General features: G+C 39.7%; 1 protein-coding gene across 1 annotated transcript in view; it reads right to left on the bottom strand.

Moving 5' to 3' along the window:
- The window catches only part of CACHD1 (cache domain containing 1), a 147,813-nt gene that overhangs the window by 49,312 nt on the left and 81,167 nt on the right, over nt 1-17,334 (bottom strand). The window contains exons 5-7 of the mRNA XM_073544681.1: nt 11,896-12,022; nt 9,289-9,433; nt 7,877-8,093 (exon numbers count right to left, since the gene is read on the bottom strand). Of these exons, the coding sequence (XP_073400782.1) occupies nt 7,877-8,093; nt 9,289-9,433; nt 11,896-12,022 (489 nt within the window). The remainder of the gene's footprint in view (nt 1-7,876; nt 8,094-9,288; nt 9,434-11,895; nt 12,023-17,334) is intronic.

Raw genomic sequence — 17,334 nt, 5'->3', positions numbered from 1 at the left:
AGCCCTGCAAAATGACCTCCAGCAGGCCACTAACATCCATGTGTCTGCTCAAACTGTCAGGAACAGACTCCATGAGGATGGTATGAGGGCCCGACCTCCACAAGCGGGTGTTGGGCTTACAGCCCAACACCGTGCAGGGTGATTGCCATTTGCCAGAAAATACCAAGATTGACAGATTCGACACTGGCGCCTTTTGCTCCTCACAGATGAGAGCAGGCTCACCTTAAGCCCATGTGACAGCCGTGACAGAGTCTGGATACGAGGTAGAGAATGTTCTGTTGCCCTCAACATCCTCTAGCATGACCAGCTTGGCAGTGGCTCAGTACTGGTGTGGGAAGGCATTTATTTGAAGAGCCTCCTCTCCATGTGCTATAATACAGCTCCTATGTACAGGTATATAACTACTATAATACTGCTCCTATATACAAGAATATAACTACTATAATACTGCCCCTATGTACAAGAATATAACTACTATAATACTGCCCCCTATGTACAAGAATATAACTACTATAATACTGCCCCCTATATACAAGAATATAACTACTATAATACTGGCCCTATGTACAAGAATATAACTACAATAATACTGCTCCTGTGTACAAGAATATAACTACAATAATACTGCTCCTATGTACAAGAATATAACTACTATAATACTGCCCCTATATACAAGAATATAACTACTATAATACTGCTCCTATATACAAGAATATAACTACTATAATACTGCCCCTATGTACAAGAATGTAACTAATATAATACTGCTCCTATGTACAAGAATATAACTACTATAATACTGCTCCTACGTACAAGAATATATCTATATATCTACTATAATACTGCTCCTATGTACAAGAATATAACTACTATAATACTGCCCCTATGTACAAGACTATAACTACTATAGTACTGCTCCTATGTACAAAAATATAAATACTATAATACTGCCCCTATATACAAGAATATAACTACTATAATACTGCCCCTATGTACAAGAATATAACTACTATAATACTGCCCCCATGTACAAGAATATAACTACTATAATACTGCCCCTATGTACAAGAATATAACTACTATAATACTGCTCCTATGTACAAGAATATAACTACTATAATACTGCCCCTATATACAAGAATATAACTACTATAATACTGCCCCTATGTACAAGAATATAACTACTATAATACTGCTCCTATACACAAGAATGTATCTACTATAATACTGCCCCAATGTACAAGAATATAACTACTATAATACTGCCCCTATGTACAAGAATATAACTACTATAATACTGCCCCTATGTACAAGAATATAACTACTATAATACTGCTCCTATGTGCAAGAATATAACTACTATAATACTGCCCCTATGTACAAGAATATAACTACTATAATACTGCCCCCTGTATACAAGAATATAACTACTATAATACTGCCCCTATGTACAAGAATATAACTACTATAATACTGCCCCTATGTACAAGAATATAACTGCTATAATACTGCCCCCTGTATACAAGAATATAACTACTATAATACTGCCCCTATGTACAAGAATATAACTACTATAATACTGCCCCTATGTACAAGAATATAACTACTATAATACTGCCCCTATGTACAAGAATATAACTACTATAATACTGCCCCTATGTACAAGAATATAACTACTATAGTACTGCTCCTATGTACAAAAATATAACTACTATAATACTGCCCCTATATACAAGAATATAACTACTACAATACTGCCCCTATGTAGCAGAATATAACTACTATAATACTGCTCCTATGTACAAGAATATAACTACTATAATACTGCTCCTATGTACAAGAATATAACTTCAATAATACTGCTCCTATGTACAAGAATATAACTACTATAATACTACCCCTATGTACAGGAATATAACTACTATAATACTGCTCCTATGTACAAGAATATAACTTCTATAATACTGCTCCTATGTACAAGAATATAACTACTATAATACTGCCCCTATGTACAGGAATATAACAACTATAATACTGCTCCTATGTACAAGTATATAACTACTATAATACTGCCCCCTATGTACAGGAATATAACTACTATAATACTGCTCCTATGTACAAGTATATAACTACTATAATACTGCCCCTATGTACAAGAATATAACTACTATAATACTGCCCCCTATGTACAAGAATATAACTACTATAATACTGCTCCTATATACAAGAATATAACTACTATAATACTGCCCCTATGTACAAGAATATAACTACTATTATACTGCCCCCATGTACAGGAATATAACTACTATAATACTGCTCCTATGTACAAGAATATAACTACTTTATTACTGCCCCTATGTACAAGAATATAACTACTATAGTACTGCTCCTATGTACAAAAATATAACTACTATAATACTGCCCCTATATACAAGAATATAACTACTATAATACTGCCCCTATGTACAAGAATATAACTACTATAATACTGCTCCTATGTACAAGAATATAACTACTATAATACTGCTCCTATGTACAAGAATATAACTTCTATAATACTGCTCCTATGTACAAGAATATAACTACTATAATACTGCCCCTATGTACAAGAATATAACTACTATAATACTACCCCTATGTACAGGAATATAACTACTATAATACTGCTCCTACGTACAAGAATATAACTTCTATAATACTGCTCCTATGTACAAGAATATAACTTCTATAATACTGCTCCTATGTACAAGAATATAACTTCTATAATACTGCTCCTATGTACAAGAATATAACTACTATAATACTGCTCCTATGTACAAGAATATAACTTCTATAATACTGCTCCTATGTACAAGAATATAACTACTATAATACTGCCCCTATGTACAAGAATATAACTACTATAATACTACCCCTACGTACAGGAATATAACTACTATAATACTGCTCCTACGTACAAGAATATAACTACTATAATACTGCTCCTATGTACAAGAATATAACTACTATAATACTGCTCCTATGTACAAGAATATAACTTCTATAATACTGCTCCTATGTACAAGAATATAACTACTATAATACTACCCCTATGTACAGGAATATAACTACTATAATACTGCTCCTATGTACAAGAATATAACTTCTATAATACTGCTCCTATGTACAAGAATATAACTACTATAATACTGCCCCTATGTACAGGAATATAACTACTATAATACTGCTCCTATGTACAAGTATATAACTACTATAATACTGCCCCTATGTACAAGAATATAACTACTATAATACTGCCCCCTATGTACAAGAATATAACTACTATAATACTGCTCCTATATACAAGAATATAACTACTATAATACTGCCCCTATGTACAAGAATATAACTACTATTATACTGCCCCTATGTACAGGAATATAACTACTATAATACTGCTCCTATGTACAAGAATATAACTACTTTATTACTGCCCCTATGTACAAGAATATAACTACTATAGTACTGCTCCTATGTACAAAAAAATAACTACTATAATACTGCCCCTATATACAAGAATATAACTACTATAATACTGCCCCTATGTACAAGAATATAACTTCTATAATACTGCTCCTATGTACAAGAATATAACTTCTATAATACTGCTCCTACGTACAAGAATATAACTTCTATAATACTGCTCCTATGTACAAGAATATAACTACTATAATACTGCTCCTATGTACAAGAATATAACTTCTATAATACTGCTCCTATGTACAAGAATATAACTACTATAATACTGCCCCTATGTACAAGAATATAACTACTATAATACTACCCCTATGTACAGGAATATAACTACTATAATACTGCTCCTACGTACAAGAATATAACTTCTATAATACTGCTCCTATGTACAAGAATATAACTTCTATAATACTGCTCCTATGTACAAGAATATAACTACTATAATACTGCCCCTATGTACAGGAATATAACTACTATAATACTGCTCCTATGTACAAGTATATAACTACTATAATACTGCCCCCTATGTACAGGAATATAACTACTATAATACTGCCCCCTATGTACAAGAATATAACTACTATAATACTGCTCCTATATACAAGAATATAACCACTATAATACTGCCCCTATGTACAAGAATATAACTACTATTATACTGCCCCCATGTACAGGAATATAACTACTATAATACTGCCCCTATGTAGCAGAATATAACTACTATAATACTGCTCCTATGTACAAGAATATAACTACTATAATACTGCTCCTATGTACAAGAATATAACTTCTATAATACTGCTCCTATGTACAAGAATATAACTACTATAATACTACCCCTATGTACAGGAATATAACTACTATAATACTGCTCCTATGTACAAGAATATAACTTCTATAATACTGCTCCTATGTACAAGAATATAACTACTATAATACTGCCCCTATGTACAGGAATATAACAACTATAATACTGCTCCTATGTACAAGTATATAACTACTATAATACTGCCCCCTATGTACAGGAATATAACTACTATAATACTGCTCCTATGTACAAGTATATAACTACTATAATACTGCCCCTATGTACAAGAATATAACTACTATAATACTGCCCCCTATGTACAAGAATATAACTACTATAATACTGCTCCTATATACAAGAATATAACTACTATAATACTGCCCCTATGTACAAGAATATAACTACTATTATACTGCCCCCATGTACAGGAATATAACTACTATAATACTGCTCCTATGTACAAGAATATAACTACTTTATTACTGCCCCTATGTACAAGAATATAACTACTATAGTACTGCTCCTATGTACAAAAATATAACTACTATAATACTGCCCCTATATACAAGAATATAACTACTATAATACTGCCCCTATGTACAAGAATATAACTACTATAATACTGCTCCTATGTACAAGAATATAACTACTATAATACTGCTCCTATGTACAAGAATATAACTTCTATAATACTGCTCCTATGTACAAGAATATAACTACTATAATACTGCCCCTATGTACAAGAATATAACTACTATAATACTACCCCTATGTACAGGAATATAACTACTATAATACTGCTCCTACGTACAAGAATATAACTTCTATAATACTGCTCCTATGTACAAGAATATAACTTCTATAATACTGCTCCTATGTACAAGAATATAACTTCTATAATACTGCTCCTATGTACAAGAATATAACTACTATAATACTGCTCCTATGTACAAGAATATAACTTCTATAATACTGCTCCTATGTACAAGAATATAACTACTATAATACTGCTCCTATGTACAAGAATATAACTTCTATAATACTGCTCCTATGTACAAGAATATAACTTCTATAATACTGCTCCTACGTACAAGAATATAACTTCTATAATACTGCTCCTATGTACAAGAATATAACTACTATAATACTGCTCCTATGTACAAGAATATAACTTCTATAATACTGCTCCTATGTACAAGAATATAACTACTATAATACTGCCCCTACGTACAAGAATATAACTACTATAATACTACCCCTACGTACAGGAATATAACTACTATAATACTGCTCCTACGTGCAAGAATATAACTACTATAATACTGCTCCTATGTACAAGAATATAACTACTATAATACTGCTCCTATGTACAAGAATATAACTACTATAATACTACCCCTATGTACAGGAATATAACTACTATAATACTGCTCCTATGTACAAGAATATAACTTCTATAATACTGCTCCTATGTACAAGAATATAACTACTATAATACTGCCCCTATGTACAGGAATATAACAACTATAATACTGCTCCTATGTACAAGAATATAACTTCTATAATACTGCTCCTATGTACAAGAATATAACTACTATAATACTGCCCCTATGTACAGGAATATAACTACTATAATACTGCTCCTATGTACAAGTATATAACTACTATAATACCCCCTATGTACAAGAATATAACTACTATAATACTGCTCCTATATACAAGAATATAACTACTATAATACTGCCCCTATGTACAAGAATATAACTACTATTATACTGCCCCTATGTACAGGAATATAACTACTATAATACTGCTCCTATGTACAAGAATATAACTACTTTATTACTGCCCCTATGTACAAGAATATAACTACTATAGTACTGCTCCTATGTACAAAAATATAACTACTATAATACTGCCCATATATACAAGAATATAACTACTATAATACTGCCCCTATGTACAAGAATATAACTTCTATAATACTGCTCCTATGTACAAGAATATAACTTCTATAATACTGCTCCTACGTACAAGAATATAACTTCTATAATACTGCTCCTATGTACAAGAATATAACTACTATAATACTGCTCCTATGTACAAGAATATAACTTCTATAATACTGCTCCTATGTACAAGAATATAACTACTATAATACTGCCCCTATGTACAAGAATATAACTACTATAATACTACCCCTATGTACAGGAATATAACTACTATAATACTGCTCCTACGTACAAGAATATAACTTCTATAATACTGCTCCTATGTACAAGAATATAACTTCTATAATACTGCTCCTATGTACAAGAATATAACTACTATAATACTGCCCCTATGTACAGGAATATAACTACTATAATACTGCTCCTATGTACAAGTATATAACTACTATAATACTGCCCCCTATGTACAGGAATATAACTACTATAATACTGCCCCCTATGTACAAGAATATAACTACTATAATACTGCTCCTATATACAAGAATATAACCACTATAATACTGCCCCTATGTACAAGAATATAACTACTATTATACTGCCCCCATGTACAGGAATATAACTACTATAATACTGCCCCCTATGTACAAGAATATAACTACTATAATACTGCTCCTATATACAAGAATATAACCACTATAATACTGCCCCTATGTACAAGAATATAACTACTATTATACTGCCCCCATGTACAGGAATATAACTACTATAACACTGCTCCTATGTACAAGAATATAACTACTTTATTACTGCCCCTATGTACAAGAATATAACTACTATAATACTGCTCCTATGTACAAGAATATAACTTCTATAATACTGCTCCCTATGTACAAGAATATAACTACTATAATACTGCCCCTATGTACAAGTATATAACTACTATAATACTGCCCCCTATGTACAAGAATATAACTACTATAATACTGCATATTTGCACATAGGAGAAACAATCTTCTGGAAGGTTTTTTCTTTGTTTGATGAAACTCTAAAACCTGCCAATTGCTCCTCTCAATAAGAAGGGCACACAGTCAACCCCGAATCTGGAGAATGATGAAAGAGGCATGTACTGTATTGTGTGAAGACTTTTCATTCTGCACACACTCAAGAAGAATTTGGATTTCTACCTTGTGTTCCCTCTAAAAAAGAAGTATTGTTATGAGGGAATAGAATATCAGCTGAGGTGCTAAATTAAAAGATACAATAAGGATATAATAATGCTATTGACAAAATAAATAAAGTGTGTGTTATGAGCAACAAAAAAGCAAACATGTCCACAGCTAAGTATTTCCAGAGATAAATTACAATATAATGTTTTATATTTTTTTTTTTACATTTATGTATGTTTTGTTTTTGCATTGGTTTTTATATTTTAATTGGCATATTTTGTATTTGAGTATGTTTTTGCATATTTTGCAATACTATTTCTGTATTTTTTTTTGCATATTTCATATTGTTGTTTCTTTTGCATATTTTGTATTATTTGTGGGGCTTTTTTTTTTTTTCTTTTGCATTGTTTTATAGATTTGTCAGGATTTCTTACTCGGCTGCACTCTGGTGCCATTATTCGTGTTCCTGATCAGCTGGTACGCCTTCTGAAAGCCGAGTGCGTGCTGCGTGGGGCCGTCCGCTGACTTGACGCCGCTCACAAAGCTGGCCATCTCTCGCTTTGTCTCGCTGGTGGCTGGTGATAGAAACGTCTTGTAACACTGGTCCAGAGAACAGGTTCTCACCACGTCGGCCACGGTCAGGACTGAAATCTGGAAGAGATAAAAAAAAAAAATCCCGTGTTTCTAGCAGAAGAGGCTGCCGACCTTGTAAAAACATTTGTCTACATTGTTATTCTTCTTCACAGCCAATGTCCAGAGGAATATTCCCGGAGACTCCCCGGAATATTTCTAGGATGTATGGAGATTGCAGATGTGCCGCGCTCGCTTTGCTCCGCTGCCAACGACTGAATACATCTCTAAACATTTTGCTTGCTTTTTATTTTTCAAGTATGTTAGTTGTCAGGGATCCCAAAATTTCTAAAACACATGTCCTATCTCTACATGTAGGTAAGAATCTCAGGAGGGTTATGCAGCAGATGAACCTAAGTGGTAATAATACTCACTGATTCCACTAGGTGGTGCCAGGTGAATTCTGGAGCAGTTTCTACTACTCAGGTTCCCTTCCCCCACACAAAGGTGAAATGATTAAAGGGGTTTGTCCACAATTTAAAAAAAAAAGTAAACTTTTTTTTTTTTTTTTTTGGCCCAGCACTATACTCGGTTCCATAGATGATGAAAGTGTAACTGTGGGATAGAAAGACATGGCTGCTTTTTTTTTCCTATAAACAGCGCCACACCTGTCCACAGGCTATATGCGGTATTGGAAATGAACGATAATTACTTCAACGGAGCGAAGCCGCCATACCGGACACAACCCATGGACAGGAGTTGGAAGAAAAAACTAATAGATAACAAAAGGCGCAGTAATGCACCTGCAAGACCCCTGCTCAATTCTAAGGGGGACACAGGACCCTGATCTCCTGACTAGTTGTCCCCCAGCGATCAGATGCCGACTCTCAAAGGTCAGTGATTAATTGCTACCCCTCATCAAAGCTTGGGGTGACCTGTCTAAGCCTCCAGGCATCGCCCAATGATTGGAAATTAGGAAGCATTCCCATGACTGGATTTTTGGCAATTCCCATCCTGACACCAAATCTCCGTACCTGAACGGACAACCTGGAAAATATTGTTCCCATTCACTGACGGAAAGCACAGGTCATGAAAAGTTAACCACAAAGGTATGTTCAAAAGTTTGAAAACTTTTTCATTATACCCCCCACACTACTTCTGTATAAGCCCCTCTCCTGATCGCTGCCCCAGGTTACAGTTTATTGTTACAGGCAGGAGAGAGTTTGGGTTTGTTTTTGTTTGTTTGTTTTTTGTTTTTTTTTAAGAAATCAGTCACCTTATCGTGTTCATCGATGGAGTTCAGGATGACCTGCGCGGCGTCCTTGGCGATCTGCAGCTGCGTCTCTGTGATTGACGCCCCGTGGTCCATGATGACAACAATATGTTTCGACTGCGGCCTCACGGTGGAGACATAAATGGGTCTAATGAGGGAAGAAGATTTATATAAAAGCGCTGCAAACGAGGAGTCAGTCAGCAATGCTGCAATGTGTATATACATGGAGGAGACTGGAAACAGTCAGCCAAGAGGAGACACTAGTGGGCTCCAAAAACGGGAGAACTTGAGCCCCTTATTCCTTTCCTCTTAGGGCTTGTTCATATGCAGCAATTTTGCTGTGTTTTTTTTTTAGTGTGGAAAAAAAAAACAGAGGAAAATAAATGAGATTTTTAGGGTATGTGCACACGTTGCGGATTGCGCTGCGGATTGTGCTGCGGATTTTTCCGCGCGGATTTTGCAAAATCAGCAGGTCAGAGGACCTGCGGTTTATCTGTGGATTAGCCTGCGGTTTATCACCTCTACAATAGAGCAGGTGTAAAACCGCTGTGGATTCCGCACAAAGAATTGACATGCTGCGGATCTGAGCGGAAAAATCTGCACCGTCTGCACAGCGGTTATCATTTTCCATAGAAAATAAAGCTACTGTACAACGCAGCAGAAACTGGTGCGGATCCGCAGGGCCAAATCCGCTGCAGATCCGCGGCAGAATCCGCATCGTGTGCACACACCCTTAAAATCTCATTCACACAGGTCTTTTTTTCTTTTAACTGCAGCATGTCAATTCTTGCAATGCTTTTGCAGCATTTTCCTCAATGGTTTGTATAAAACTGCATTAAAAATGCATTAAGAGCCCACGATAAGCAAGTAATGCGTGCTTTCTACCTGCCAGCACTGGGGGAAAAAAGCTGCAAAAAAACCTATGCATAAATCAATAGTGCAAGAACCCTTACAGCAGATCTTATGAGAGAAATCTACTTCTTTTGCCTCTTAGGAGCCACTTCCTCCCCTCTGCCTACTGAACTCATCATTCACTCTGACAAACTGTAAACATTTGGAATTGCCACCTCAATGAGGGATCAAATTAAAGCTGCTTATTAAGGTCTATGGAGAGGAGAGAAGTAAGACATGTTTTTGCTTTCTAGTAAATGTTTATCTCACCCCAGAGCTGGATTCACAGCCACACTGCTCATTACTACTACACAATTCTTTCCATACTGCTTCTGAACATATGCTACATAGAGGCAGGAGAGCATGAATCTCTCATTTAGGTGTGTGCTGTGTATGTGAGACATTATAGCTGCTGCTCCTCTCCACCCACTAGCTCAGAGACTACTGAAAATTAGAAATGGAGCCTGCAGAGGGGAAAACTGTTGAAAAAATACAAGTCATATAATGACCAGATATTGTGTTATTCTTCATGTGCTCACTAAGAGAAGTCCCCTGAAATGACGGGTTCATGAATCTCCTTACCAGCACGGACTCCTCAGTTATGGAGGTCCGCAGTGAGACGACTCCACTGAGTCTTCTCACGTCTGACGCGTTTTATTGTTGGTTTAAGCAGAGCTGAGAATCCCCAGCTGCTCTGAGTCTTGGAGAAGTGAGGATGGAGACAGATTTTGGGTCTTAATGATCTCTGGCTGGATCGCTCATTGTGTTACACCCGGGTTCGGCCTCGGGTCTACAGCAATCAGCATAGAAGTGATGAGGGGGCTTTGACAGGGACTGGAGAAGGGGGCAGAAGAGGAATGTGCTTAAGACTAATCTCAGATGGTTGGTTACATAAACAGATTGTCAGATGATCTGCAGGATGGAGGCCATGTGGCGCGGAGCCGTGCTCTGCGGACTCTAGGAATACGGCTCCACCATCTGTGTATACAGCAAGGAGCATGGACAATGGAACGCCACCGGGTACAACGCCATCCGTGCAGGGAAGACTCCATCCAAAGGGTCAAATCAAAGGTTTAAAGATCTCTGCTTGCTGTCAGGGACCAGAAGTTACACCCCAAATTCTCGAATATGTACAGCTCCGATACACTGCACCCAGGTTTATCCCGGTGCGAGAAGGATCAATTTAAGATTCTATGAAAGCAAGAAAGTTTCTATTCACTGACAGTAAGCAGTGATCACGAAACTAGTAAGAAAGTGAACCACAAAAATGTCAGAAAACTGCAGAACTTTTTTCATGTATGATAGAACCAAAAACATCCTTAAAATGGGGTCCTCACGTTATAAAGTGACGGCAAGCTGCTGGGATATGCCATCACTTTATTGGAGGGTCCGATATCCGGGACCCCGACTGATCCCTAAGAATGAAGCAGCTGCACTGCTGATTTAGCGATGAGTCTGTCCAAAGCACTACTTTTCATGGACTATAGCCGGCCTTATTCAAGTCAATGGGGTTGACTGCAGTTTCTTGCACAGCTGGGTGGCCGGGAGCGCTGCTGTGGAGGGAAAACTAAGAGGCAGCTGCAGCACTACACCAGAGCTGCAAATCCAGCATTTTCAAGAGGGGAACTCCTATTCCCCTAAGGTTAGAGATTGTAAATCATTTTGGCTGTACACCGCTTACAATAGGGAAAAGTCAGGGGCAGTAGGTCCACTTCTCACCTGCTGCGATGCTCGTAGTTCCCTTTGCATCTGAACTTGTGCGCTGGAAAAACGGTAAAAATTCCTTCTTCGGAGCTAAAATACTGCCACTTAATACCAGGGTTAGACTTCAGGTTGTCTGCAAGGACTGAAATAGAAGCACAGGCAAATATAAGAGACAATGATAAAGTAGAAAAGAGAGCGCGACATGTGATCCACAGCACAAAGCACCATACATTTATATCATATGACACCAGGGGGCGCAATCGTCGGGGTTATGGGAAAGTGGGGTGACAATGCCTGTGAGAGATCAGGGGTTCATTAAGCTTCTACAAGAAACCCACATACCCAGCAGACGGTCGAACAGACTATTAAAGTAAAATAAACGCTCCTGGGGCTCACAGCAGCACAAAGTATTTCAGAAGAGGAGTTACAAGAGGGAGAAAGCACTTATTCAGGGAGGGTGGGGCTGCCAGGGAAGAAGGGGCATTGGTAAAGATTCATTTTTCTGTCCTAATCTGTTGCTGGTTTGCAACACTCGACAATCATCACTTCTTGGGGCTCATGCCCGATAGCCTTTGCCCCCTAGTTACTCCCCAAGGCAGGGTTTCTGGCGCCCCTTGTTTGCATAGCGTCCATAACACAGATCAATCCTCGCTGGTTACAATGTACCATTCTCACTGTGCCCTTATCCCCAGGAACGTTAATAGTACAGCAAACCACTAATATCTCCCCCTCCCCCGCCATAAAAGACACTGCAACACGGACAGTGAAAACAAACCCCCGACTGAGCGACTGCTCAGCACCGCCACGCATTGTCTCAGACTTCAATCGGAATAAAGGCCGACACATCTGGCCGCGGCCGCACATTCCAGACACATCAGGACCACATTTCAGAACTTTTTTCATTTCCACGTTTCCTTCCTCTTTCTTCCTGTTATGCGTATGGTCAAAATGCAAAACTGTAGAGTTGCTCAAAAGCAACTGGAATCGCAGGGTTAAAAACGTAGCCTACGAGCAGTGAGATCTTCAACCGCAATAAAAGAATGTAAAAAAGTGAAAAATAAACAAAAATAACAAAAACCGCTAGCAGCGGCTGTGAGAACTTTGCTGGCAAATTCTGCCAATTTCAACCAGACTTGTGCCTATGGGGAAAGCCTGACCGTCACTAAACGTCTACACCCGGGACTGATCGGAGGGAGAGTGTCGCAACGGCGGAGTGGTGCAACACGTGTCTGGCAGCCGCATATCTTCACTCACTCATGTAAATGTGCCCTCATCCTCTGGGGGTAAGTGCTGACACCCGGGGCCCTCTGGGGGTCCCGTCTGTCCGGTGCACAAACATTTGTGTGTCACGATTCAGGTTTGGATTTGTGGCAGCTCTGGTTCCACTATTTAAATGTAGCTTTTACCGTTCAGGCCAGAAAGGGTTAACGTCAGTTTCCCTTGCCGGTCAGCTGACGTGGGTGGTGACCACTCCCACCAGCCTTTAAATAGTCACCTGACGCATCAGCTGACTGTCGGTGATAGTTTTCTATGTAGACCAGCCTCGGAGTTGCAGATCTCTGGTGTCAGTGCTAAATCTTCTGTGAATTTCGAGGTCCTGTTTCGGTGTCCTCTGCAGTGAGGAGCTTGGCAGCGGAGGCTGGAGCTACGTTTTGTGTATTTGCCTTGTGCTTGTCACTGTCCCCTGTGTTTGCAGTATCTAAAGTGGTGAGACTTGCGCCCTTGCCAGCCGGTGCACTGCCAGGGCATTGTGAGGTGACAGTTAGGGACGAGGTACGTGACGGCGGTGGGGGGAAGGACCCGCTTAGGGCGTTAGGGGAGTGCAGGGACAGGCGCAGGTTGGAGCTCAGGTGGTGTCCCATCCCTTGTTCCCTATTGCATTCCTCTCCCCTTTACCATCCCGTTGAGTGTGTGTTGTGCTGTCTGCTGGACCGACCCCTGTTGGGTCGTGACAATGTGATTCACAAGGATGAGAAGCGATTATAATGTGGAGATCTGCTGCTTTATACCCCAAACATTAAAAGGGGACCACTAGGAGCTGCCATCACTTTCTAATCAATGGGGGTCCAACCTCGTGTTTCTGAGAAAATAGGTTCACAGTAATTATTTGGACTGCATTGCTGCACAGCAGCATCATGACCATCTGCTGTGCAGGGAGCTACAACAGGGTGGACAGCCCAGAAGTCAGGAGCGCAGGTGAACAGCACTGCGGACACTTCAATGCTTAAGAGTTACTGTAAGATATGGCATCCCTATATAATCAGCGGGGTCCAATCTCTGGGAACCCCAGTGATGGTGGGAATGGAAGGGCTGCAGCGCCCGTTCAGCACTGTGACCCCTCCTGACATGGCCCCATTCACTTGTAGGGATTTGCCCAGGAAAATAGGAAAATAATAACGGGGATGATGCCCTAAACTAGCACTGCCGCATTTCCAGTCTCAAAAAGTCAGTCCTCTATCAGTAAAAGTGATGGCTCATTCTAGAGAAACTCCACAACATATACAGACAGATCGGATACATGGCGGCAGGAACATATATTATGAAACAAATGTATTTTATGGGGTTGGAGCGGAGACTGAAGAAGTTACAGGAGGAAAACCGCCTCCGACTGTCAGTCTGAAACAGGAGCAAGCAGAGATAATTCCAGGGGAGAGGAACGTCCCTCAGCGCCAAAGTATCTCCTCCTCCGTAAAGAGCACCTCCATAAACACAGGGAAATCCTCCCTGACGCCCGTACAGATCCCAGACACCGGCTGCGGGAGGACACGTGGTCGGACTTGTACCGTCATATGATCCCAGCCTGGGAACAGCTCATAAACCTGTTTAATAGGACAGGCAACACTAAAACCCGAAATCCCGAGACGCCTATACCAGAGACATATGGAGTGTGTACCGGGAGGACGCATATAACCCAAGAGGAAAGAACACTAACAGAGCGCTGAGCGCACACACTTCTATCCGCTTCTTTGTCCAGCATTCCCCTAAAGGCTGTTAGGTGTCAGCTGTGGCTTTATAGTCATGAACCAGAGAGCTCAGGATGAACAGCATACAACCCCCAAGTGTGTGGAACGCGGAGACCTGATATAATCGCTACACTCTTTCGTGGCTCCTGTAAAAGCTCTAATAGAATGTCTGCGGCTATCGTCTTGCTCATCCTATTTTGCATTTTTTTTGTTATTATGTTCATCATCTTTCTTTGTCTTTGAAGTGTTTGGTTTATAAAGGGTACTGTATTTTTTTTTTCTTTGAAACCAGTTTTGGGGATGTGCTGTATAAATAGCTGGTCCTAGGCGGTAATTTACAGCTCTATCAAACAAAAGAAACGTTTTCCAAGCAGGAGGCAACACCTATGTGCAGGATTCAGCAGTAAGCCTCCTATATCTCTGGGCACGGGAGATGAAAGGAAAGCGCCAAAACCACAGCCAGCTCATTATCAATGTGATTTATGGGAAGGCTGCAAGTACGAGACTGCCTGACCGTGAGAGCATCGAGACACGGCGAAACCTGCAGGTACAAGATCAGTGCAAGATGAGCAATATCAGCAGAACAGGGAGTGCAGCTCTGGAGTATAAGGGTGTGTGCACACGCTGCAGATTCTGCTGCGGTTCTGCAGCGGATTTGGCCGCTGCGGATCCGCAGCAGTTTTTGCTGCGGTGTACAGTACCATAATATCCTATGGATATTAGAAACCGCAGTGCAGACGGTGCAGATTTTTCCGCGCGGTTTTCCTGCGGTTTCAAAACCGCAGAAAGAATTGACATGTCAATTCTTTCTGCGGATTCCGCTGTGGTTTGCCATCTCCTCCATTGTGGAGATGAAAAACCGCAGGGCAAAACCGCAGGTCTTGTGACCTGCAGATTTACCTGCGGATTTCACAAAATCCGTGCGGCCAAATCCGCACCCCAATCCGCAGCGTGTGCATGTACCCTAATACAGGATGAAACTCAGGATCAGTAATGTAATGTATGTACACAGTGACTGCACCAGCAGAATAGTGAGTGCAGCTCTGGAGTATAATACAGGATGTAACTCAGGATCAGTAATGTAATGTATGTACACAGTGACTGCACCAGCAGAATAGTGAGTGCAGCTCTGGGGTATAAAACAGGATGTAACTCAGGATCAGTAATGTAATGTGTGTACACAGTGACCGCACCAGCAGAATAGTGAGTGCAGCTCTGGAGTATAATACAGGATGTAACTCAGGATCAGTAATGGAATGTATGTACACAGTGACCGCACCAGCAGAATAGTGAGTGCAGCTCTGGAGTATATTATAGGATGTAACTCAGGATCAGTAATGTAATGTATGTACACAGTGACTGCACCAGCAGAATAGTGAGTGCAGCTCTGGAGTATAATACAGGATGTAACTCAGGATCAGTAATTTATGTACACAGTGACTGCACCAGCAGAATAGTGAGTGCAGCTCTGGAGTATAATACAGGATGTAACTCAGGATCAGTAATGTAATGTATGTACACAGTGACTTCACCAGCAGAATAGTGAGTGCAGCTCTGGAGTATAATACAGGATGCATCTCTGGATCAGTAATGTAATGTGTGTACACAGTGACTGCACCAGCAGAATAGTGAGTGCAGCTCTGGAATATAATACAGGATGTAACTCAGGATCAGTAATGTAATGTATGTACACAGTGACTTCACCAGCAGAATAGTGAGTGCAGCTCTGGAGTATAATACAGGATGTAACTCAGGATCAGTAATGTAATGTATGTACACAGTGACTTCACCAGCAGAATAGTGAGTGCAGCTCTGGGGTATAATACAGGATGTAGCTCAGGATCAGTAATGGAATGTATGTACACAGTGACCGCACCAGCAGAATAGTGAGTGCAGCTCTGGAGTATAATATAGGATGTAACTCAGGATCAGTAATGTAATGTATGTACACAGTGACTGCACCAGCAGAATAGTGAGTGCAGCTCTGGAGTATAATACAGGATGTAACTCAGGATCAGTAATTTATGTACACAGTGACTGCACCAGCAGAATAGTGAGTGCAGCTCTGGAGTATAATACAGGATGTAACTCAGGATCAGTAATGTAATGTATGTACACAGTGACTTCACCAGCAGAATAGTGAGTGCAGCTCTGGAGTATAATACAGGATGTAACTCAGGATCAGTAATTTATGTACACAGTGACTGCACCAGCAGAATAGTGAGTGCAGCTCTGGAGTATAATACAGGATGTAACTCAGGATCAGTAATGTAATGTATGTACACAGTGACTTCACCAGCAGAATAGTGAGTGCAGCTCTGGAGTATAATACAGGATGTAACTCAGGATCAGTAATTTATGTACACAGTGACTGCACCAGAATAGTTAGTGCAGCTCTGGAGTATAATATAGGATGTAACTCAGGATCAGTAATGTAATGTATGTACACAGTGACTGCACCAGCAGAATAGTGAGTGCAGCTCTGGAGTAT

The sequence above is a fragment of the Dendrobates tinctorius genome, unplaced genomic scaffold (assembly GCF_039654945.1).
Source record: "Dendrobates tinctorius isolate UK_male_01 unplaced genomic scaffold, ASM3965494v1 ptg000138l, whole genome shotgun sequence".
NCBI classification, from domain to species: Eukaryota; Metazoa; Chordata; class Amphibia; order Anura; family Dendrobatidae; genus Dendrobates; species Dendrobates tinctorius.
This window is presented reverse-complemented; position numbering and strand designations above follow the sequence as displayed.